Source organism: Dendrobium catenatum, unplaced genomic scaffold (genome assembly GCF_001605985.2).
Source record: "Dendrobium catenatum unplaced genomic scaffold, ASM160598v2 fragScaff_scaffold_72, whole genome shotgun sequence".
NCBI lineage: Eukaryota > Viridiplantae > Streptophyta > Magnoliopsida > Asparagales > Orchidaceae > Dendrobium > Dendrobium catenatum.
In genome coordinates this window covers 690,003-715,873 of record NW_021318534.1, presented here as the reverse complement: position 1 = coordinate 715,873, position 25,871 = coordinate 690,003, and the positions used below count along the sequence as shown (strand labels likewise).

The window sequence follows — 25,871 nt, the reverse complement described above, 5'->3', positions numbered from 1 at the left end:
GCAAAAGGAGAGTCACTTTGTGGTATTAGTGCAATACTCGGAGGGTGCCTCCGGGGAGTGGACGTAGGTCACGGTTTGACCGAACCACTATAAATCTAGTGTGTTCTTTCTTATTTTTTTTTCCGCATTTAATTTCATTGCAAGTTGTTTACTCTGGTTGAAAAATTTATTTTTTAAACTTTAAATTTAACTTGCATAACTAATTAAAAAGGTTTTCTAAAAATTCAAGAGTATAAGTATAATTTTTAAATTACCACCCCCTTCTTGGTTAGCCTTGGGACATTAACTTAGGTTTAACAACCTATTCACTAGACTCAACACGTTTCCTGTGAGCAAGATGTTGTCTACATAGATCAAGAAATATAATTGAATGTTTTTGTTTTGGAATATAAGGAGGGATGGATCGGAGCGACTAAATCTGGACCCGAATTAATGAAGTAGTGAGGTGAGTTTGTGGAACCACTGCCGTGGAGGAAGGCGTTGGAGATGTTTGAGCTGAAGAATGTTCCATTTCCGATGCAGGGCTAGAGTTAGCAGTATCCGAATCGTTGGCATTTTGGCGACGGGACTAAAGGTTTTTTTGTAATTGACCCCAAGAGTTTGGTTGTATCCTTGAGCGATCAACCGTGTTTTGTATTTGTCTACCGTGCCGTTGGACAAGAGCTTTGTTTTGTATGTCCATTTTCATCCTAAGACGGGATCGGTTGTCGGAGGAGGGAAGAGCGACCACGTACCTTGTTTCTGGAGAGCGCCAATTTTTGTTAACATAGCATTGCGCCAGTGTTGAATTTTGAATGCTTGGGCATACTAGGTGTGTGGAGGGCGATAGCGTGGTCGAGAGATCAAGTATTTGCCGCGGTTTATGAATGCCTGCTTTGGCACGGGTAGTCATCCGATGCGTGGGTTGAGGAGGAGCCAAAGACGGTGCGGGTTCCCTGGGGACAGAAATTTGCTGTGGTGTTAAAATGTCCTAAGGCACTAGCTTATGCGCGCTAGACAAGAGCTGGGACCGGTCTTGAGGAGGGCTGTTGTGAGGAATGGTTTTGGAATTGGGTGGAGAGACGGACTTGGGGGTTAGGAGAAAGGGCGATATGGGGTTGTCGGAATCTTGGGACGAAGTTGAGAACGATGGGAAATATTCTAGGTAAGGAAAAGTATGTTCATGAAAGGTGACGTGCTGGGAGATTTGAACTTTATTGGTGAGGAGATTGAGACATATATACCCATGATGATGAGGTGAATAACCAAGAAATATACTAGGTTGCGACCGAGGTTCCAGTTTGGAGTTGGTGTAAGGTTTTAGCCACGGGAAGCAGAGGCACCCGAAGGTGCGAAGGTGATCGTATGTCGGATGTTTGTCGTAAAGCCGTTTATGAGGAGTTTCATTATTGATGGCTTTTGAAAGAAGCTGATTTACCAGATAGTTTGCCGTAGATACCACGTCAGCCCAGAACGAGGATTAAAGCCGAGATGCATGGAGCAGAGTACAAGTGAGTTCGATGAGATGCCGATGTTTGCACTCTGTCGTGTTGTTCTGCTCCGGAGTATGAGGACAACTTATCTGATGAGAAATTCCTTTAGATGAGAGAAATAATTTGAACACATTGCTGGTGAATTCGTCGCCACCATCTGAGCGAAAAATTTTTGGTGTGGTGTGAAATTGTGTTTTAACCATGGAATAGAAGTGACAAAACTTGGAGAATGTTTCCTGTTTAAGGTTCATTAGATATAGCCATGAAAATTTTGAAAAATCATCAATAAAGACTACGTAGTACTTGAAGCCGGTAATGGATGATTGGGGAGCAGGTCCCCAAACATCTGAATGAACTAAAGAAAACGCATGCGGTGAATTGGTATGATTTTTATTAAAAGGTAGTTTATGGCTTTTAGCCATATTACAAGAAATACACCAAATTTTATTCGGGATGCGGTTCAGTTGAGGAAGAGCTGGACGAGCTTGGCAAGAACCCCCTGATGTGGATGACCAAGTCTTGAATGCCAGAGATGGGCAGGCGACTGTTGGGCTAGAAGAGATGTCGGATGATCCAGCATGGAGGGTGAGAGATGATAGAGCCCGTTAGGCATTTGAACATGAAGAAGAGGACAATTGTCCTGAGCATCCTTAATCACAAAGCCGTTAGCATTAAAGCAGATTGAAACTCGATTATCTGAGGTAAGTTTTGAAATCGAAATGAGATTATGCTTTAAGGAAGGAACATGTAATAAATTGTGAAGATATATCTTACGAGCTTAGTCGGGTAGAGGAAGTATGCCTTGACCGGAATGATGAATCGGTACAGAGGAGCCATTTGCGACCTAGATAGTATCTTGTCCTTGATATGGCAAACTGAGATAAAGATTCTGGAGATCCGGAGTTAGGTGGGTAGACGCTCTGTAATCAAGAATCCAATCCGTTGTCGTGGACGGAGACTATTGCACGGTGAGGGCCTGAGGGGACGAAGATGGTTGCGATGGTGCATACTTGAGATTGCACATGTGCTAACAGTTGAGGGCAATGTGTCCCAGCTTACCACAGATCTGACACGTGGGACGATTGGTGTTGGTGGTGCACAAATGCTGCCCGACGGTTGTGTTCTCCCGGTAGTTGTTGTTGCGGTTCTTGAAGAATTTCTGAGAACCTTTGCCGCGAACGGAGGAGTTCCGATTGGTGTAGAGAGTGGAGTTGTCCACGACAGCAGCCGTTTCCTTTTGAGTTTCTTGGATAATGCTGATCTCTTCGCTGATGAGGAGAGAATAGAGAGTGTCAAGATCGATTGGGTGCAGGGAGGTGCGAATGGCGGTCTTGAACGAGTTGTAAGACGAGGGCAGACCGTTCAAGATGTAGAGGACGATGTCCTCGGTATCAAGCTGGGATCCCGAAGCCGCGATGCGATCAACAAGGTTCTTGATTTGCAAAAGATATTGTTGCATCGAGGAGTTCTTCATTTGAATGTTGTGGAGTTCATTCTTGAGTTGTATAACTCGAGAGCGATTTGTCAGTTGCATCCGGCGTTCAAGAATGGTCCAGACGTCTTGGGAGGTGGTGGAGGATAAGACATATGGGAGAATGGCCGGAGATATAGTGGAGAAAAGGGTGGAGGTGAGGTTCCGATCAATTAGACACCATTTGTGATATTCAACGGTGGAGAAATTGGCGGGGCGGGAGATGTCGCCGGAGAGGAAGCCGGAGAATCCGTTGGCGGTGAAGTGGTGCAAGGGTTGAATCCTCCAGATGGGGTAATTGTCCGCTGATTGAGGATGAGGAACTATGTTCTTGATGTTCGAGATTAGAAATTTGAGGGCGGCTTGAATTGGGATGTTGGAAGAGTGCCCAGAGACAGTGGGGGAGGAGGGAGGTTGCGAGACGGATGATTCTTGATCAGCCATCACAGATTTCTGTGCTCTGATACCATGAAAGAAAAGAAGCGGGAGACAAGAGCAAATTACGAGCAGGAAGAAGATAGAGAATTTTTAATATTAGATAATCTAAACTATTACAGAAGTATATGTATTTATAGAGTTATCCCAAAGCAAGATTACAGCAAGAATTAACTAAATTGCTGACGTGGCAGAATCTTCATAAAATGTTCACTACAATCACCTCAAGTTTTTGAAAAGCCACCGCCGCTCGCCGGAGAATTCCTTTACTTTCTACAGAGAAAGAATTCCGTCGTATTGATTAACCACACTATCATCACTATCGTCCTCCATAATATCCACAACCTGCTTCCTCTTACTGCCCATCCTACTCTCGCTGTCCAATAACGGCGTCCCTCCGTCACCGCCTCCGACGCCGACATTGCTATTTCTGCCCTGCACCAACTTCATCAACATCTGCACCACCTCGTTCATCGTTGGTCTCTCCGACGCATTATACATGGTACATATAAGTCCAATCTTAAACATCATCTCCGCCTCCTTCACGCGCTCCGGTGACTCTCCGGCGATCTCCTGGTCCACAACCTCCGCCCCATTCTCCCTTGACCTCCTCAACGCCCAATCCGTCAAATTCTCATCTTTATCTTCCCCTCCATCATTTGCTTCCTTACCCGTCACCAACTCTAAAAGCACCACTCCAAAACTATATACATCCACCTTCTCATTCACTTTGCTCAAAGTCGCATACTCCGGCGCCATGTACCCAAACGTCCCCGCCTCCACCGACACGCTCGCCGGCTCTCCTTTCCTCTCTAAGATCTTTGCAAGGCCGAAATCTGCAATCTTGGCATTAAATTTTGGGTCGAGAAGTATGTTGCTTGACTTCACATCACGGTGGATGATCGGAGGAGAGCAGTGGTGGTGCATGTAACAGAGCCCCTTGGCGGCTCCGACGGCGATTTGGAGTCTCGTCGGCCAATCGAGCGGTGCTTCGTTGCCGCGTCGTCGTTGATGAAGCCACCAGTCTAGGCTGCCGTTCTGTAAGTATTCATAGACGAGGAGTTTTAAATTCTCGCCGGAGATGCAACAGAGGAGTTTCACGATATTGTCATGGAGGATGGAGCCGAGGATCTTGACTTCGGCTTGGAACTGCTTTTCGATATCGGAATCAAGCCTGAAAGTGTCGTGGATTTTTTTTACGGCGACTGTGTTGTTCCGGCAGAGAGAAACGCGGTAGACTTTGCCGCCGCCTCCGCTTCCGACGAGTTTGTCGTCGGTGAGGCTGTTGAAGATGACGGATTTATTGAAATTTCCTGCTTGGAAGAGGGTGAGTTTCGAGTCTAATGGAAAGGCGCCGGCTTTTTTACGCCGGCGGCGTTCTTTTGTTATGAGGAAACAGAGCAGGACCACGCCGGAGAAAATGATGGCGCCGAGGACAGAGAAGAAAACTAGAAGGCCCGTTGAGACTTTCTTAGGATGGATTCTGCACTTTTGGATGCTTGGAATGGAGTAAGAAGTGCATAGGTTTGGATTTGCTAGGAAGCTCTGTTCGGAAAATAGCTTTTGTAATGGGACAGGTATCTCGCCGGTGAGATAATTGAAGGAGAGATTTAAAGAGCCGAGTATCAGGTTACCGAGATTGGAAGGGATGTCACCGGAAAGTTTGTTTTTTGAGAGGTCAAGGGAATGGAGCATCATGGATCCCATTGTATCAGGAATGTGACCGGACAGGTGGTTGTTGCTGAGATCAAGAAAGGTGAGTTTTTTCATATTTGCAATTTCCGTCGGAATCATGCCAGATATCTGATTTCTGCTTAGAGACAATTCTTGAAGTAACGACATGTCAAAGAAGCTCTTCGGAAGCTCGCCGGAGAACTTGTTACCGTCTCCGAGGAAGACCAAAAGTCCTCCGGCCGACGAGGGGATCCTGCCGAAAAATTGGTTGTTTTGGATCTCTAGCCGTGTTAGATTCCAGGGGAATTTATCAGGTAGAGTTCCGGTGAGATTGTTTTGATTTGAAATCATGAAGGATAGGTTTACCGCCGACCAAATTCCGGCGGGGAACTCGCCGGTGAACTGATTGTTCTGTATTTGGACATTAAGCAACGTGTAACAGCTACTTAATGACTCTGGCAGTGTGCCGGTGAGCTGGTTGTTGAAGACAATTAAGCAGGTCAGTACCTTTCCATCGCAGAGATGCTCCGGTAGCTCGCCGGTGAACATATTGTCGTCCACCTCGAAATTCCGCAGCTTGGAATACTTCCCCATTTCAGGCGGCAGAACACCCTCAAGCCTATTATTAAAGAGCTTTATGTCATATAAATTCGGTAGGCGGCCGATGCTCGCCGGAATTTCGCCGGAAAGATTGTTGTAGCACAATAAGAGAGCAGAAAGGTTTTGCAGCTCCCCAAAAGCTTCCGGTATTGATCCGGTGAGATTGTTTTTGGAAAGATCGATCTCGACCAACCCATTGGCGGCGACAGTCCTACTGATCTCTCCGGTGAGATTGTTCACAAACAAGTAAAGATATTTCAGCGGCTTCATTATCCAAATACTTGCCGGAATCTCACCAACAAGCGAATTATATGCTAGATCAAGAGTCTCCAGTGTCGAAAGATTCCCCATTTCAGCCGGAATTGTGCCGTACAACAGATTATAACGAAGATTAATAAGCTTAATTGCCGGAAGCCTGCCGATGGCTGGGGGTATATTGCCGGTGAAGTTGTTGCCGTAGATCACCAGATGTGTGAGATTGATCGGCATCTTGTCGATGTCGACGGGGAGTTGGCCGACAAAGTAGTTGTCGGAGATATCGAGCTCCTGCAACTTGGAACAGTTGTTGAGAACGATGGGGAATTCGCCGGGAATGTTATTGTCGGAGAGATAGAGAAAGGCGAGACCTTTGAGATCACAGATGGATGCAGGGATCGGTGAAGAGATGTTACTATTGTAAAGGTTTATGCCCTCGACGAAGCCATCGTCGGAGCAAGATATTCCGTTGAATTTGCAGTGGTCGCCGGTGAGATTCCATGAGCTGAGTGAGAGAGGGTTTCCCCAATCATTTTTTATGTTGAGGAGGATTTGTTTCTCGTTTAATGCCGACTTGGCAGGGGTTTTGTGAAAGAGGAGGAGAGTGACGAAGGTGCAGATGAAACATGTAAACTTTGGGACCATTGGAGATGTTCGCCGGAACTTGGCGGCCACCAGCAAGCTGTGAGTGGTGCATTTGGTCGGAAAGGTGGCTGTGTGGATTTAAGCAGGGAGACGACTCTCCCTTAGTTGACGGGTGGTCGTCGCCAATGGACAGTAGGAAGCTTCTCTTCATGATAGAGAGAGAGAAAGAGAGAGAGAGAGATGGATTCAATGTATGCTATATTATCCAATAGAAAAATACTAATCACTAATGACTTGTTTCATGCCCAAATATCAAAGATTAATACTTTGTTTGCCTAAATTGTTCATTTTCATATTACATTTGCTCCTTTAGTGTTCTATAAGAAATAAAATTATATTTGTGAAATGAAAAAATGAGTTAAAAAGCGGGATTAATTAAGAAAATTTATTCTGTGCAGATATGGAACAGTGTCGTAGATCAAATAGAATGCATCACGTCACTTTTTTTACTAGGTACTGTTGTGTATCGAGTGACGTGTTGTGTTATGGTTAGTCTTTGGACGGTTCGGTGTCCGCATAGAATAATTTCTTGTTAATTAGGGTTAAAAAACTCTCTTAGATCAAATCAAATATTCATACAAAGCATATATATTAAAGTAATTCAATGAAGTTGAATTAATTTCAAATAAGGGTAGATCAGTACTTTAACTTTCAAATATGAATCGACATGTGACACTAAATTTATTAACACGTAGATCACATAAATTGGACCACATAATATTTATCGATATTTTCATTATGATGAAGATAAGTAGTCTAAAATATTAATATGTGCTTTACATAACATGATTACTTGCTAATTACGACTTTTAGATCATTATTAAATAATTTGATGTAAAAAAAGGCAAATTAATTTATTTTTATAAATAAAAATATGAAAAAAAATTAAATACATAAAATTTCTTAAAATAAAGTAATAGTCCCCTCAACTCAATTCATTTGATGTCCTAACAATAATTAACATAATATTAAGATTAAAATAACAAAACATTGAAAGAAATATACTTTCAACAAAAGACAAAAACTTGCATTAAATTAAGTAAGATAATTAACCAACATTTACTCTCTCTCTATTTATAGATTATATATAATTTGTACTAAAACAAAAAACAAACACTAAAAAAAAAAAATCTTTTTTGTTTTTTCATGACTAAGATTTTATTTTTGGCAACTTAAGCTTTATGTTTTTTGTTTTTAAATGGTCATTTCTCTATCATAGTTACAAAAATAATTTTTTTAAAACAAAATTTTAAAAATACTATGAAAAGAAATCATTTTTAAATATATATTATTTTTTTTATTAACAGCTCTTCACTCCAAAAAAAGTAGATAAAAAGCTCCTCCAAACAAGCCAAAGTTTTAAATAGCATTTATTTAAAAAATGGACAATAACCCTCTAAATAAAAAAATTGCAAATATTGACACAAATAAACAAAGAAAATTCAAAATACTTTCCCATATAATTAAGGGTCTCAATTACTAGAAATTAAACCATTTAATTAAATAGAATATTGGAGATAGATAATTAAAATTATTTTCATGTTCTATAGTTTTTTTCATATTCATGGAAGTATTGAAGTAATCACATTAATCATAAGTAATTAATTATCTTTAAGACCAGCATAAAAAATAGGCTCAAATAATTATGGTTGAATTTTTAAAAATTAAATAAAAAACTAATGTTGTATTGAATATTTGAATATATATTCAAGTGATATGCAATAAGCTTCAAATAAAATGTTGTTTTACTATTTCATGATTTTATTATAGATTTTACAATAAATAATTTCATGAACTTATTTTTATTGGTGAATTTAATGCATATCTTGAAGGAAATTCTATTTATAATTTAAATACTTTAATGACATTATGACTTATTTCTTTGTTGTAATTTGTATACTTTTGTTTTGTGCTAGAAAATTTGAGTCCTTAAAATGTTTGTTTTATGTCTCACCATCATAAAAAAATTTAGCACGCACAAATAAAAGTAGCAAGATCATAAATTTTTTACGTGAAAAACTCATAAAGGAAATAAATCGATAATTGAAACCCAATAGCAAGGTTAAATCTTGACAAGAGTCTAAGGATGGTGACAATTACTACGGCTATCGTCGGCGGGGTGGTGGTTGTTAGTGGTAGTAGTTGGTGATAGTCATCGGCAACGATAACTGAAAAATATATGAGAGCTCTCTAATTCTCTCCCATTTCTCTTCCCTTCATGTGAAGAATGAGACTATATTTATAGGTTTATTGAGATGCGTATTTTGAGAATTTAAGCCTGAATCTAAAACACTTCATCATATGATCCATATCAATTTCATTTATGAAGAAGCTATTTTTCAGCATTAATTAATAAATTTACTATTATATTGCAACAAATTGCCTTGTGATCAATCATGGCTGAACAAGACAACGAAAGCCTAATTAAGTTACAGATAATAAGAAGCTGCATCTGTTTTTACTAGAATACCTCTAGGAACAAGGCACATAGCAAGCTCTTCTCTATACTGAATCAGGAACAAGCCACATAGTTCACAACAAAACTGATAAAAATAACATTAAAGGCTCAAAATTAACTTAACAAAAAACAAGTATGTAAGTTCGACTAGAAAGATAATGGCGCAACAATAACAACATAGTAGTTCACAACATAACTGACAGAATAAAGAGGAATGAGGACGACCTGAATAATTTAAAGTTTGTCTTCAAATTCAGATAGAGGGGTCATCTGCTCTTTGAGACCCTTCCTCTTGCGAATGTCTGCAACGAGTTGGCCAGCTTGAGAATTAGGCTCCAGAGGATCAGAAGACATGGCGTCCCAATGATCGAAAACGCACTGGGGGAAGGCCTGGCCGGACGTGGCCGCCCTGAGAGCAGTCGAGAAACCGAATGATTCGACGACGGGTAAGTAGGCTTTGATGTTGTAGAGAGGAGTGCCGGGCCTCTGCATTTCTTCAAACACGTGGCCTCTTTTCTGGTTGAGAACACCATAGATACCTCCCAGTGCCTGCTCGGGAGCCTGTATCTCTACAAGGTATACAGGCTCTAAAAGTCTGGGTTTTGCTGTCAACTGAGATGCGTATATGACTCTCCTTGCGGTGGGGATGACTTGTCCGCCGCCTCGGTGAATGGCATCGGCGTGTAGGACGACATCGCATACTTCGAAGCATATCCCACGCATGTTCTCCTCAGCGAGGGCGCCTTCCTTGGATGCCCACTGGAATCCAGCAACAACGGAGTCCTTGATTTCATTTAAATATTGAACTCCCTTACACATGTCAACCACCATATTTGGTCCGGTGGTCTCGGGGCCAAAACACCAAATCTTCTTGGCCAAATCTTTGTCCCACCCGAACTCCTCTGATAGAATCTTGGCACGAACCTTGGGATCATCACGAGGGCCGATACGGCCATCGTCGATGGCCTCGGCAAGTCCATCTTCCAAAGGACGGGCCTCCATGTAAAGGCGGTTATGCTTGTTTGGAGACTTGCTCATTACAGTCCTGGAAGATTTCTCAAGAACAGTCTCACGGAAGGAGACGACGGGATCAGAGACCACAATCTCTGCTCCTCCCATGAAATCCTCCTGCAAATCTTTCAGGCAGATCTCCAGATGGAGCTCACCAGCTCCAGCAACAATATGCTCCCCAGATTCCTCAATGGTACAAACAACCATAGGATCAGATTTGGCCAGACGTTTTAATCCTTCCACGAGCTTGGGGAGGTCCGACGCTACCTTGCAGCTCACAGCAACACGAACAACTGGAGAGACTGAGAACTTCATGGCTCGGATAGGATGAGCATCCACCTCCTTCTCATTAGTAAGAGTGGCATTCTTGGTAATAAACTGATCAAGTCCAACCATGGCAACAGTGTTACCACACGGCACATCCTCCACAGATTCCTGCCTCTTACCCATCCAGATAACAGTTCTCTGGACGCTCTTTACATAAAGATCCTTCTTCTGCCCTGGTACATAGTTTGGTCCCATAATTCTCACCTTCAAACCAGTCGAAACCTTGCCTGAGAAAACACGGCCGAATGCGAAAAATCTGCCCTTATCTGATGCAGGAATCATCTTTGAAACATAAAGCATCAAAGGACCCTCTGGATCACAGTTTCTGATAGCATTAGCATATTGATCGTCAAGCGGGCCCTCGTAAAGATTCTCAACACGATACTTCTGGGCCTTGGATGGAGATGGGAGATGAAAGATCATCATCTCAAGAAGGGCATTGCTGGCAGGCAACCAAGTCTGCATCACACGCTTCATCAGTGCCTTTCCAACAAGGTCCTTCTCCTCAGTTTTCATTGTGACACCAAGCTTGGACAACATCGGCCACAGTTTGTCCTTCTGATCGTTCATACAAGTTTTAATAATCTGTTTGATCGGTTCATAACAAAACTGCACGAAACCGCGCTTGCAACTAGGAGAGCCAGTATTTTTGCTTGTCCACTTCTTTGTAGCAGGATCGAAGAAATTCTCCCCCCAAAGTCTCTCCATCATCTTGCTTTCATCGACTCCAAACTTTGAAGCATACATTTTGGCAAAATTTGTTAGCGTAAAAGCCCAACCATGCAACCCAGCAGAGAATGCAACGGTGCCCTTCTCAGGGTAGACTTGGACATCACCAAGGAGAGGATCTTCATATGTGGCCATTATGACATTTGCATTTTCAATCACCCGCTGAAAAGTCTGATAAGCTTCCTCTCCTTCTACCTGAAGCTCAAGGAAACATCTGTCCATCTTATTAACAGTCAAGACAGGCCTGATTCTTTCTCCAAGGGCTTGTCGCAGGACAGTTTCAGTCTGGACACACACTCCCTCAACACAATCAACAACAACAAGGGCACCATCGGTGATTCGCAATGCAGCTGTAACCTCTGATGAGAAATCTACGTGCCCAGGAGAGTCAATGAGATTGATTAAATATTCATTTCCTACCCTCTCACCCTTGAAGTTCTTCAGAGCTTCATCTGCCATCTCATAGTAAAGGGAGATGCCAGTGGACTTGATAGTGATGCCTCGCTCTGCCTCATCTTGGCGAGTGTCAGTCATTCGAACATCTCCAGCAACTTCTTGTGCAATGATGCCGGCAGCCGCCACAAGAGAATCAGTCAGAGTTGATTTTCCTGCACATCCCATAAAATATTAAACCAACTCGAAAACAAAAAATTAGAGCAAGCATCTATAGACAATAACGTCCAAAGGAGAATTAAATAAGAACCTCTGAGTCCATATAACGAAGTTCAAGCCCAAATCCATATACAAACATGGGGCAAGGTGTTAAAACTAGTAAAAAAATTTCATTCAACTAAACTTCAAGGAATTATTAAAAACTACCCAAAAAAAAACATATAAATTCCAATAATTATTTTGCATGCAATTAGAGACATTACAGAAATATAATGACAATCCTCATATAATGAAGGCATCAAATCAACTAAACAAACATAGAGGCAATTAAAGCTTCTGGTAGGAAGCAACAGGCCAAGCAGCCAAATAGTATTTAGACTTGAAATGAGTAACCAGGATTCAGAAGGAACATTGCAACTTAATAAATTTTTTTTATTGAATAAGACCAAATGGCATATTTGATGTCAGCAGAAAAAAAAAAATATAGGATAGGATACATACCATGATCAACATGAGCGATAACAGACATGTTTCTAATATTATGTTTAAGATCCATGATCCTTCGAAGCTCATCAGCTGTGAACTTCACCATCTTGTTTGATGTAAATGATCAACAACAAGTATAGCTAATTAAAATCTGCACATAGTAGTTAGATAATTAGTGATTTTCTTCAACCCATGCATGTAACTCCCAAAAAAATAGAAACAAGTAAAACAATTATCAATTAAAAGAAAACAAGTTTAGCTGGCAACCTGGACAATAAAACCCAAAAGCAATACAGCAGAAAGCAATAGAATCACCCAAATTAATCTAATAGACAGTTAAATTTGTTATATGGAAAAAAAAAACTTTGTCAAGTACAATAATTTTCCTGAAAATAATTCATCATTTCATCATCATTGGCCAAATCCCACTTATTTTTCAACGAACTTAAATTTTAACAAGATCAAGGTTATAAAACTGTGAATTTTAACCCAGAATTCAATTTCTTCATATTATATAAATAAATGACAAATAATGTACTACAAATGAGCAGACAATGAAGGCAAAAAGGAATTCGTGATGAGGTCCGTATATGGGCAACAAGAAATGAATGAGAATTGATAAAATCTTAATCTTTTGTGATTTTGTATACTTTAGTTTATTCAAAACTTATTGTAATGCTGCCTTTTGAGGAAGACATAGAACTAGAATTTTCATTTTGGATAAATAAACAATTTTTTGCTCCATACTCCAGTATCAATCTTGGAGGATATAAATATGAAAGGTGACTTCTCATTTTTTTAAAGCACAACCTTTAAAAAAATTCTCTAATAAAACCTCATCATTTGTCCCCAAAAAAGTCTTCCAATGAGTGTAGGATGCCAAAAGTTTTTTCTCTGAAGCAATAAGTTTCAAAGAAAGCCACGTTTGAGTGATCAAATGATAAGTTTTTTTTTCATTAAATCAGTTGGACAGCTGAATCAACGACCTTGAATGTAGACCTTTTTGTTCTCTCAAATAGAAATTCATCATGCCATGGATGTTTCCAAAAAAAAAAGTTTATACTTAATTCAAAGAAATTGAGTATAAATCATGACACAAGGGAGAAAAACCTTTGTAGCGCCAACAAACTTTTTAAGTTATCCTCAATTCTTTCAAACATCCTATTGGTTAATCTAAAGTTAAAAAAATTATTTATAGATTGGGTAAACAGATGCAATATATACATTTATATTAAAAATGAAAATTGTTGACTCAAATATTGAATTTCTTAAATTAAAACCTCACAACCTCAAACCGTGAATTAGCTTTACAGGAACGACAAAGGGAGTACATCTTCTAATTGATTAAATTTTTTTTTTTTGCTTCAAATGCCTTCGTAATGCTACTCTAATCCTGAAGGAAATAATCTTTGTCTAGTTAGATATGTACAACCAAATCAAGACAAATTAAACAGATTAAGCTTTTAAAACTGCTTCCACAATCTCTGTTTCAGTAAAAAAAATTATTGTTCTGATCGATTACTTACAACAGCAACAAGCATATACTTCATAGATGTTCATCCGTAAAAAAATCAAATATGAAAATCGAAAATCAAACAAAAAAATAAAACAAAAGTTATAAGCAAAAAATGCAAAGGAAACTTCATCCTCTCTTCCTTATCACATAGTAATCTTCAGATCCATCAAAAACAAGAGCGTTACATAAGCAATTCAACATTAAACATAAAACAAATACGGCCTATCCGATTTCTAACAAGATTCTACCAGATCGGAAGAAGAAGAAACGCTACCGATCCGATAACGAAAATAATCAGATCTATAACAAAACCATACAACATAAAGAGAAACTAAAGTCACAAAGATCAGCGTTAAGGGAAGAACCTAGGCGTAGGAATCGCCGGCTACGAGAAACGAGTCCGAAACCCTAACGCTGTAAGCACTCTCGATCTAAGACTATATATAGTTGCTCGTGGAGGAATTAAGACGGTGGACTCAACGATTTCCAGCTAATTTTAACCGCATGCTTTCACGGTCAGCTGTACCGCCATCTATTTTAAGTAAAGTGTTCATTGGTGTCTAAGTGCATCACAGCCGTCCATTTAGGGCTGTTTGGTATCGGATTTACAGCGGGATTTAAGGATTTACGGCTTAAATCCCGGATTTACTATAAATCACTCGGTGCGGCGGATTTATGGGATTTGGCCGAAGAAGCGCGCGAAAGGGAAAAAATTACCTTCCAAACATCACATGCTTATAGTCGAATCGAGCGGCTCAACGAGACGAATCTAACAAACTCAAGATCGCCAAATTCTGATAATATTAAAACATTCAAACGCCCAACGGTTCATGAACAAAGGATTCAACATCGGTCGTCCATTCAAATCACTCACAATTTATCCTTGATCATCCTCCTATTTACTTGTCATGTCATTATCAGAAAACTATAAATATACTCCTCATTTCTTATAAAAAGTGACCGCGGAAGAGGGAGGAAGAAAGAGACTCAAGAAATTAGAAAATGAAGAGATTATTCCTTGACCATCGCCGGACTTCCACCCGACAGTCTATCCCCCCAGAATTCTGCCCGAATGTCATCTGACGTCGGAGTTCTACCCATCCACTGACTGACGTAGGACTTCAACCCGACGCGGGACCTCCGCTCGTAGTCGGATTTCTACCCGACGCCGGACTTCTGCCCGTTGCCAAACTTTCGCCCATCGCCGGACTTCTACCCGACCGCTAACTAACTCAGATTTCCTACCCGACATCAAACTTCCGCCCATCATCAGATTCCTACCCAATGCCGAGCTTCCACCCGTCACTGGATTCCTACCCAATGTTGGACTTTTATCCGACACTGGACTTCTACCCACCGTCGAATTTCTACTCGGTGTCATCCTTCTGACTTCCGCCTATAGACAACAGTTTTTATGACCTTTGTCGCCCACCGACTATGGTCCTTCCGACTTACGTCGAAAACCAACTACGGTCCTTCCGACAAAAAAAAAAACACATCTACAGTGATTCTTTGTATTCCCACTATATAATATACTCTATATGATGTTCATCAAGTTAAGGCCTTCCCCCTAAGGAAGAGCCTCATTTTGTAATCAAATTGTACTAGGTCCCGCGATTTTTTCCCCTTTTCAGGAGTTTTTCACGTCAAAATCTTGGTGTCTCTTGTGAATGTCGCACCCTCACTTTTTATCTGGCCGCACCCTCACTTTTTATCTGATTGCGTGTTGGATTTCGTACAAAACTGAGACGTTAAAATTTATGTCTCTCTACCGCCGAGAAAATTCTAGCACACAATAATCTTAATTAATATAACTTAAAATATTTATTATTAAATATATAATTAATAGTATATCAAATACTTATTAGATTAACACATAAACAAGTAATTTAATAAATAATATTATAATTAGTAATTAAATAATTTAATATTTAAGTTAATTTCTCATTAAATTATTCATTATTATAATTTGATAACTATAATTAAAATTAAAATTAATAAGTAATTTGTAATTAACATGTTATTAAATTTGATACGTCATCGCAAAATTATCTTGATTAGGCACGAATCTCGAGGCAAAATCAAGTTGGAAACTTACAAAATTAATTCAGAGACCATCTTAACTCCGATTTCAGCAAATTTACAATCAAACTGAGCGTCTCAAAAATACGATCCCAACGACATCAAATTCAACTCAATCCGAGCCCAAATGAGTCCAAATCAAGGACCCGAAGCGTTGCTGGAAGGTTCCAACTACAATTTGAGTTACCAAACGGTTTTCAAACATGACGTGCTTATAGTCAAATCGAGCGGCTCAACGAAACAAATCCAACGAGCCCAAGATCTCTGAATTATGACATCATTAAGACTTTCAATTGTCTGAAGAACTGTCCAAAATCAAGGGATTCGGCATCGGTTGTCCATCCAACCACTCCCCATTTACACTTCTTTCACCTATTTACGGGCCATACCACTCCAGAAATCTATAAATAGACCCCTCATTCCTCTTGAAAAGGAGACCCGGAACAAGAAAAGTAGAAGAAAGAAGAGAAGGAAGATAAGGAAGAAGCTCCTCCTCGACCACCGTCGGACTTCCGTCGGACCACCACTTTAGACCCTTACCTCCGCCGGACCACCGCCTGAGGCCTTGAGCTCCGCCGGACCACCACCTGAGGCCTTGAGCTCCGCTGAACCACCACTTAAGACACTCACCTTCGCCGGAACACCGCATGATGTCGTTGCTCCTCCATACCACCACTTGAGGCCCTCACCTCCGCCTGATATTGTGGATCAAGCTGACCACCACCTGAGGCCCGGACTTCTGCCGGACCACCACTTGAGGCTCGAACTTCCACCGGACCACCACTTGAGGCCTTATGCTTCACCAGGCCAACACTTAAGGCTCGGACTTCCACCAAACCGCCACTTGAGACCCTGTGCTCCACCAGGACACCACCTAAGCTCGGACTTATGTCGGACCACCACTTGAGTCTCGAACTTCTACCGAACCACCACTTGAGGCCCTGAGCTCCGCCAAGCCACCACTTGATGCCAGAGTTCTCCTAAAATACTGCCCTTCAATTATGATTTTCCTGACCCCGGTCCCCTGCCGACTACGATCATTCTGACCTCCGTCGCCTACTATAGTCCTTCTGACCTACATAGCCAAACAATGGTCTTTCTGACCTCGGTCTCTTGCCAACTACGATCTTTCGGGCCTCTGTCTCCTGCCGACTATGGTCCTTCCGATCTGCATCACCTACTATGATGCTTCCGTCCTTCATCACCAGACAACGGTCTTTCCGACCTCCATCCTATCGATTATGGTCGTGCCGACCAAACAAACATGTCTATATTATAACTCCCACCATGTAATGTGCTCTATATGATGTATATTTGTATCATCAAGCCAAGGACTTTTCCCAAGGAAGGGCCTCATTTGTAATCAACAACAAATACTAGTGGATTCATTCAAACTAGGCCAGACCCCGTGGTTTCCCCCGTTTGCAAGGGTTTCCACGTAAAAACTCTGGTGTCTCTTATGAACGCTTCACCCTCTCTCTTATCCGATTGCGTATTGGATCTTCGTACAATGCTAAGACGTTAAACTATATATTTATCTACCGCCGCGAATACTCTAGGACGCAACAAAATTCATAACACATTAATTTTATTTTTTTTAATTACAAATTTAATTATAAATTTATAATTATATTTTTCACATTTAAATCTCTAACTATCATAAATCTTGAAATATGTTATCAAACAATTTCTCATGATTTAACATAATTTAACATTTGTCATACCAAACACTTTTCAATATTTAACACTATCAGGATTTATTAAATCCAGATTTATAGGATTTACTAAGACTTTGTTTGGGACGGTTTTCTTTCTCTTTATAAAAAGAGCTTTTTTGTACAAAATTTTTTAATCTTGTACTAAAAAGCTGATTTAAAAAACATTAAGAAAACCGTCTCAAAGTTGAGAAAATTTTTTTATTGCTTCTAAAAATAATTTTTTAATGCAAATGAAGCTTAAGGCTTCGTTTGGGATGACTTTCTTAATAATTCATAAAATTTTTTAATATTACAAATAAAAATTTTGTACTAAAATGTTGCTTTAAGAAGCAGTAAGAAAGCCGTCTCAAATGAAGCCTAAATTTGTAGTTCATTAGTTGGATAATTATTGTTTAGACATGATTTAAAAAATTAATTAAAAAAATATAAATAGCATAATTTTCAGATAATTTTTAAATTTCACAAAATTGAGCATTTGAATCATAATTTTAGAAATTAATTATGATATAATTTGAACTCCCATTTTAATAAATGTATAGTTCATATGGTGTTATCTAACAATACAAATACAATGATTTGAGTTCAAATAAGCTGAAATTAATCACTTAAAAGTATAATTAAAATTTCTCAAAATTATTTCGTCAAATGTATTTCTTTTGTTTGTTTATTTTTAATTAAAATGAGTGCTTCACAATTAGGTTAAGATTGCTCAATTATGTGATCATCAATTCGCCGTAATGTTCAGAAAAACTATCAAATAATCAATAGATATTAACTAAGATCATCATCTAATGGAGTTTTTTTTTTTTATTTCTTATAAAAATATTCAAATTAACTGTCCAAAATATATAAAGATCTAATATCTCTACACATTCAATAAAAAACTTTTAGGAGAGAGAATTCTCAATCATAGGAGAAATTATTATGTGCGGTCATCGGATGCCATATGGAGGTAATTGAGGACGTGACACGTCGCCAATTTACTGTGTACTGTTGTGTATCAGATGCTATGGAGCATCCTGATTGACCTCCGGCCAGCTTGATGATCGCATGTAATAATTTCTCCAATCATCGAGATTTAATTAACTTTTTCCATGACCGCCTAATAATGATAATTGATCATTTTTTATGTTTGTCATCATGATAATAAGACATTATTTATAAATGCAGAATCTTACTACGCATCTACTATGGAAGAAAGATTATAACTCGTAAAAGAAACGAGAGAAGTTCTAACATGACTAAGCTTAAACCACTCTACAAAAAGTTAAGAGTAAGATAATTATAATTTATAAGTACATCAAACATAAGAGATCTAATGTCATTAAATCATAGGACATACCCCCGTCGCCTGCTGACTATGGTTCGCTCGACCTCGGTTGCCCGCCAACTAAGATCCCTCCGACCTTCGTCGCCCATCGACTACGGTCCCCTTGACCTCCGTCATCCACCAACACAGTCCCCCCGACCTTCGTTGCCCGTTGACTACCGTCCATCCAAACTTCGTCGCCTGTCAACTACGATCTCTCTGACCTCCATCAAACACCAACTATGATCCCTTCGACCTCCGTCGTCAATCGACTACGGTCCCTCCAACTTTTGTCGCCCAACGAATACGATCCCTCTTACGTTAGCCTCCAGCCAACTACGGTCCCTCCAACCTCCGTTGCCCGCTCACTACAGTCCCTCTATCCTTCGTCACCAGCCAACTATGGTCCGTTCGACCTCTATTGCGCGCCATCTACGGTATGTTCTACCTCGGTCCCCACCGACTACGATCTCTCCAACATTCGTTGCCTACTGACTACGGTCCATTCGACATCCGTCACCCACCAACTACATCCCTTAGACCACCATCGCCTGCCCGCCAACTATGGAACCTTCAACCTTTACCACCCACTGACTACAGTCCCTCCGACCACTATCACCCGTCAACGGTCCCTCTGACCTCTATCTCCTTCAACCAAATAAACAGTTCAACACTCTCTTAAAAATAACTCTCATAATTCATCATTTAATGTGTTCTATATCAAATCTATGAGATTTTCTTAAGAAAATATTCTTATTCACACAAGTCTATTCAATTCCCTCAGTATGCTTAGGCTAAGCCATGGTTTTTTAAATCAATTTTTTAAGTAAGAATTTTTCTTAAAAAATAGTTCCTTTAAAATATAGTAAGAAAGTTATAGCAAATAAAGTCTTTGTTCTAAGAATTTTTTTTTTTAATTTTATCATAAATCTTTAAGTATTCATATTATTCAAAAATAAAATTCACCGACAGCTATTTAATAACTAATACATAAGAAGCAATTTTCTTGAAATACCTTCCGTAATCAATAATATATTGAATGAACACTAGAAGAACTAATTTTCTTAAATTCGAGTCTGAATAATTGATTAAAATTAACCTCCAATTTAATTTTATGGCTTTGAATAAATTCATGAATTTGCCCATTTATCATAAGAAAAAATATTTATTCAAGTATTTATTATAAAACATAATAAAATAAACATATAATAATAACAATAAATCATCTTAATTGAAGAAGCCAAATATAACTTCTAAATATTTAAATTTACTGAATTTTTTTTACATTTACAAATGTAAGTCCATCTTCCAAGCTGCGGGCCTCTCGTTAGGGATTATTCTATGCGAACACCAGACGGGAGAATCGTCCGGTCGTGCTCGATACCGACCGCGGTACACTTTTGAGGTGACGTGACGCATTTTTATTTTCCTCTGGAGGACGTTCGGACTTCGCACAAAATAATTTGTAAAGGCGGTTATGCTTGTTTGGAGACTTGCTCATCACAGACCTGGAAGATTTCTCAAGAACAGTCTCACGGAAGGAGACCACGGGATCAGACACTCTCTGTTACTGGATATTCAAACACGACATCCTTCCCACAAAGTTCAATTGTAGCATCTATAAAGATCAATTTGCTTCTATTTTAAAGTGTGTGGAAGTGACTAGAATTGGGTTCCCAAACTAAATTGAATTCATACATAAATGTGAGGACTTTGAAGTCAGCTTCAAATTAACTAATTTAATAATATTATATTTAACGAGATTGGGTACATAAGAATATTCCTTCTTATAATAATAATAATAATAACAATAATTTAATTACATGAAATTAATGAAATGATGATGGGTAAAAATTATAGTCACTGCATTATTAATGGAATTGGATGGAATTTCTAAAATGCCAAACTTCATTGGAACTTAGCTTCAATAATTATCAAACAGCTAGCATTGAAACAAAAATGTACCTAATTGTCTCTGGCTTAGGTAGACAGCACCAAGAGGTCGGGTAGATTTAGGTTTTGTTTGTGACGACTTTCTTATTGCTTCATAAAGCAGCTTTGTAGAACAACAAATAAATTTTTTATACTAGAAAGCTGCTTTAAGAAGCAGTAAGAAAGCCGTCCCAAACGAAGCCTTAATGTGAAGGGTTGGGGTTTGGGAAATGTTTAGATCAATGTTTAGCATTTGTAGAAGCTGTGCAGAATGAGCTAAACACCTCATGTATATATTAATCTATAGGAACTACTGAATATGTACACTGTCTACACTCAAATATCTCGACACAACTTTGCGTTCAGACTCTGCATAAAATAATTTCTGCAATATTTAACATGACCCGAAAATTACACCAAAAAATTCTAGGTCCTCAACTAATTTGGAAAGCAGGTCGATTTCGGCTTCACATTCTAACCCGATTTCAATTTATAGTTTTGTTTGGGTCAACCCAAAAATCTGAAATGAACACAAAACTCGTATGTCGTGGGTCGCGCCCGTCCCCTTGCTCGCCTGCTGCTCTAGCGCACTCGCTCGCCTATTCATCATCACATTTACTCGCCTGCTAGATTGCCTATGCTCGCTCACCTGCTCGTCCACTCGAATGCTTGCACATTGGGCCAGGTCACCTGCTCGCCCTTAACCAGGTTAGTCAACGTGGGCTAAGTGCGGGTTGGCTCCAAGTCTGAAATTTTAACCCGTTTGTTTGCCCGGATAAGGTTAATTGAACACGGACTATTTCTGTTTAAATTTGAACTTGAGCCGAAGATTCATTTTGACACCCCTACGTTCTATATTTGCTTGATCACATTATTTGAAACGATCAACGAGACAACACACGATGACGGCTTGGGGCTAAAAATTAGGAAATCGTTGCGCCCAGCCCACCGTCTTTATATATATATATAGATCGAGAGCGTTTGCATTGCAGCTCGCGATAAAGGTTTTGGAGTTCTTTCTCGTCCCCGACGTCTCCTATGCCTTAATATATAGGTTCTTTCGTTAACGCTGATCGTTGTGAATTTCAATTCTCTTCTTATTGTATGCTTCTGTTTGTCTCCTTGTGCCACAAATTTGTGCTTAATTTCTTTGAATTTAGTATATAACCTTTTTTTTTTGGTAAGAAAACTGAGGAGAAGGAACATTTTCTCATTTACATGGGCTAAGTTATATGATTTTTTTTTTTTTTCATTATATTCTATTAAGATTTAAATTTTTATTTGAATCCATTAAAAATTGTCATTTCTAATATCTATTAAGACTTAAATTTTTATTTGAATCCATTAAAATGGTCATTTCTAATTTTTCTATCAAGTTTTTTTATATATGTATCTATCTTTCTTAATATAGATCAAATCTAATACATCTACTCTCCAAATTACCAGGTCATCAGAAGACCGACATTTTATGCGACCAAAGCCACTCCAACCTTTTCACATATACAATTGTTTCACACTCTATCTCTAAGAGTAAAGTCACACATCCACCTGAACATCCACATCCTTTGCCTTTGCCCCTTTGTCTCTAAGAGTAAAGCTCGCAGTTTACTGAGATTAACTTGCGCAGCTGATAAAAAATGTTTACCGCAAGGAAGAAAATTCACAAGAAAAATGATGGAGAGCCCTAAAAGTTCGAGGAGAGCGTTGCGAAGGCTTTATTTGATCCTGAGACAAAGCAGGAGCTGAAGAGAGATTTGAAAGATCTTTTCATAAACTCTGCAGTTCAAATCGATATTTCTGGAAATCACAAGTCCATTGTCATTCACGTTCCTTACAGAATCAGGAAGGCCTTCCGCAAGATTCATGTGCGGCTTGTGAGGGAATTGGAGAAAAAGTTCAGTGGAAATGATGTCATTATTATTGCCCAGCCCACCGTCTTTATATATATATAAATAGAGCGTTTGCATTGCAGCTCGCGATAAAGGTTTTGGAGTGGATGTCATTATTATTGCTAGCCGAAGGATAGTCCGAAGAAAGGTTCTGTTGTTGTTCGCCCTCGTAGTCGCACTCTCACCGTAGTTCACGATGCCATACTTGAAAATCTTGTATACCCTGCAGAGATTGTGGGGAAGCGTGTAAGATATAGATTGGATGGTTCCAAAATTGTGAAGATTTTTCTTGACCCAAAGGAACGCAACAACACCGAGTACAAGCTGGAGACCTTTTCAGGTGTCTACCGCAAACTTTGTGGGAAGGATGTCGTGTTTGAATATCCAGTAACAGAGAGTGTCTGATCCCGTGGTCTCCTTCCGTGAGACTGTTCTTGAGAAATCTTCCTATCCGAGCAATGCTGTAATCATTTACATCAGACAAGATAGTGAGATCCTCAACCTATCCGAGCCATGAAGTTGCTGTGAGGTGGAAGGTAGCGTCAAACCGGAACAACACCGGACGATTCTCCCATCCGGTGTTCGCACATAATAATCCGTCACGAGGGGCCCGCCGCTTGGAAGATGGACTTACATTTGTAAATGTATAAAAATTTAGTAAATTTAGTATAAATTTAAAATATGTAGAAGTTATATTTCGCTTCTTCAATTCAAATGATTTATTGTTATTATTATATGTTTATTTTATTATTTTTTATAGTAAATACTTGAATAAATATTTTTTCTTATGATAAATGAGCAAATTCATGAATTGATTCAAAGTCATAAAATTAAATTGGAGGTTAATTTTAATCAAACAACTTTTTAGTGCAAAAAAATTAATTTTTTTATCAAAAATCTGCTTTAAAAAGTAATACGAAAGCCGCCCCAAATGAAGCTTAAGGCTTCGTTTGGGACGCTTAAGACTTTCTTACTAATTCATAAAATTTTTTAATATTACAAATAAAAATTTTGTACTAAAATGTTATTTTAAGAAACAGTAAGAAAACCGTCTCAAATGAAACCTAAATTTGCAGTTCATTAGTTGGATAATTATTGATTAGACATGATTTTAAAAATGAAATAAAAAAATGTAAATTGCATAATTTTTAAATTTCACAAAATTGAGTATTTGAATCATAATTTTAGAAATTAATTTTGAGATAATTTGAGCTCCACTTTTAATAAATGTATAGTTCATATGGTGTTATCTAACAATACAAATACAATGATGTAAAAAATTTCTTGAATTGAATTCAAATAAGCTGAAATTAATTACTTAAAAAGTATAATTAAAATTTCTCAAAATTATTTCGTCAAATGTATTTCTTTTGTTTGCGTATTTATAATCAAAATGAGTGCTTGACAATTAGACTAAGGCTTCGTTTGGGACGGCTTTCTTATTGCTTTTTAAAATAGCTTTCTAGTATAAAATTTTTATTTGTTGTACTAGAAAACTATTTTAAAGCAGTAAGAGAGTCGTCCCAAACAAAGCTTAAGATTATTCAATTATGTGATCATCAACTCACCGAGATGTTCAGAGTAACTATCAAATAATCAATAGATATTAACTAAGATCATCATCTAATGGAGTTTTTTTTTTTATTATTTCTTATAAATATATTCAAACTAACTTTCCAAAATATATAAAGATCCAATATCTCAACACATTCAATAAAAAACTTTTAGGAGAGATAATTCTCAATTATAGGCGAAATTATTATGTGCAGTGAGGGGTGTCAATTTCGAGTCACGGGTTGGGTTCGGGTCGAACCCGGAACTGACCCAGGTTCAAAAGGGTCGACCCTAACCCGACCCGGGTAGGTAAACTGATCGAAAATGTGAACCCGGACCCGATCCGGCGGGTTGCCGGGTAGACCCGACCCGACCCGGGAAGGCTGACTGCCTGGGGCGCGGGAACGGTTCATCGAGATTTTATTAACTTTGCCCATGACCGCCTAATAATGATAATTGATCATGGTTGATGATTGTCATCATGATATTCAGACATCATTTATAAATGGAGAATCTTATTGCACATCTACCATGGAAGAAAGATTATAACTCCTAAAAGAAACGAGAGAAGTTCTAACATGACTAACCTTAAACCATTCTACAAAATGTTAAGAGTAAGATAATTATAATTTATAAGTACATCAAACATAAGAGATCTAATGTCATTCAATCATAGGACATACCCCCGTTGCTTGCCGACTATGATTCGCTCGACCTTGGAGCCCGCCAACTACGATCCCTTCGACCTCCATCGCCCACCGACTACGGTCCCCTTGACCTCCGTCATCCACCAACTACAGTCCCCCCGACCTCCGTCGCTCGTTGACTACCGTCCATCCAACCTTCGTCTCCAGTCAACTACGGTCTCTCTGACCTCCATCGAACACCAACTATGATCCCTTCGACCTACGTCGTCAATCGACTACGGTCCCTCCAATTTTCGTCGCTCACCGAATACGATCCCTCTTACCTTAGCCTCCAGCCAAATACGGTCCCTCCGACCTCCATCGCATGCTCACTGCAGTCCCTCCATCCTTCGTCACCCGCCAACTATGATCCGTTCGACCTCGGTCGCCCGCCGACTACGGTCCCTCCAACCTCTGTTTCCAACCAAATATGATCATTTCGACCTCCGTAACTCACGAACTACGTCCCTTAGACCACCGTCGCCGATCGAGTACAGTCCCTCCGATCTCTGTTGCCCACCAACTACGATACCTTCAATCTTTATCACCCACCTACTACTATGATCCCTCCAACCACTTCGTCCATCAAAGGTCCCTCCAACCCCTATCTGAGCTTGACCCACACTAATGGTGTTTAGGTTAGAGAACTTAGATTATATCCTTCTTAAATGTAATTTCCATACACATACTTCAATATGGCATAGTTAAGAAATCTTAAGGACTATAGGATTTAGAGGAACAATTACAACAACATCATCTTATCAATGCAAGTTTCATATGTACCAAGATTAATTTAGGCTTCGTTTGAGACAGCTTTCTTACTACTGCTTAAAACATCTTTTTAATACAAAAATTAAAATTTTTGTGCACAACAATTGTTTTAAGAAGCAGTAAAAAAAGTCGTGCCAAACGAAGCCTTAATTTAGGCTTCGTTTGTGGCAACTTTTATTGTTTTTTAAATCAATTTTTTAGTAAAAAAATAAAAATTTAAGAAAATTTTTGTACTAAAA

General features: G+C 39.1%; 2 protein-coding genes and 1 pseudogene across 2 annotated transcripts; 1 reads left to right on the top strand and 2 right to left on the bottom strand.

Annotated features, from left to right (window-relative positions):
• Positions 1–3,452: 3,452 nt before the first annotated feature.
• Positions 3,453–6,703, bottom strand: LOC110093156 (receptor-like protein kinase HSL1). The gene has a single exon (XM_020817954.2). The coding sequence runs from the start codon at positions 6,550–6,552 to the stop codon at positions 3,652–3,654; it is 2,901 nt and encodes a 966-aa protein (XP_020673613.1). The 5' UTR covers positions 6,553–6,703; the 3' UTR covers positions 3,453–3,651.
• Positions 6,704–9,083: 2,380 nt separating this feature from the next.
• On the bottom strand, positions 9,084–14,210 carry LOC110093155 (elongation factor 2). The gene is made up of 3 exons (XM_020817953.2): positions 14,057–14,210; positions 12,191–12,326; positions 9,084–11,685 (listed from the first exon to the last, which is right to left on the bottom strand). Exons 2-3 carry the CDS (start codon positions 12,279–12,281, stop codon positions 9,245–9,247), a joined length of 2,532 nt encoding a protein of 843 aa, XP_020673612.1. The 5' UTR covers positions 12,282–12,326; positions 14,057–14,210; the 3' UTR covers positions 9,084–9,244.
• Positions 14,211–22,369: 8,159 nt separating this feature from the next.
• LOC110093153 lies at positions 22,370–23,054 on the top strand (annotated as a pseudogene).
• Positions 23,055–25,871: the final 2,817 nt, after the last annotated feature.

Excerpts from the sequence above, each read along its gene's own strand:
- LOC110093155 (XM_020817953.2), bottom strand. The coding sequence starts at position 12,281 with ATGGTGAAGTTCACAGCTGATGAGCTTCGAAGGATCATGGATCTTAAA. Across the intron at positions 11,686-12,190 it reads TATCGCTCATGTTGATCATG|GAAAATCAACTCTGACTGAT; the intron begins GTATGTATCCTA and ends TGGGATGTGCAG.
- LOC110093156 (XM_020817954.2), bottom strand. The coding sequence starts at position 6,552 with ATGGTCCCAAAGTTTACATGTTTCATCTGCACCTTCGTCACTCTCCTC.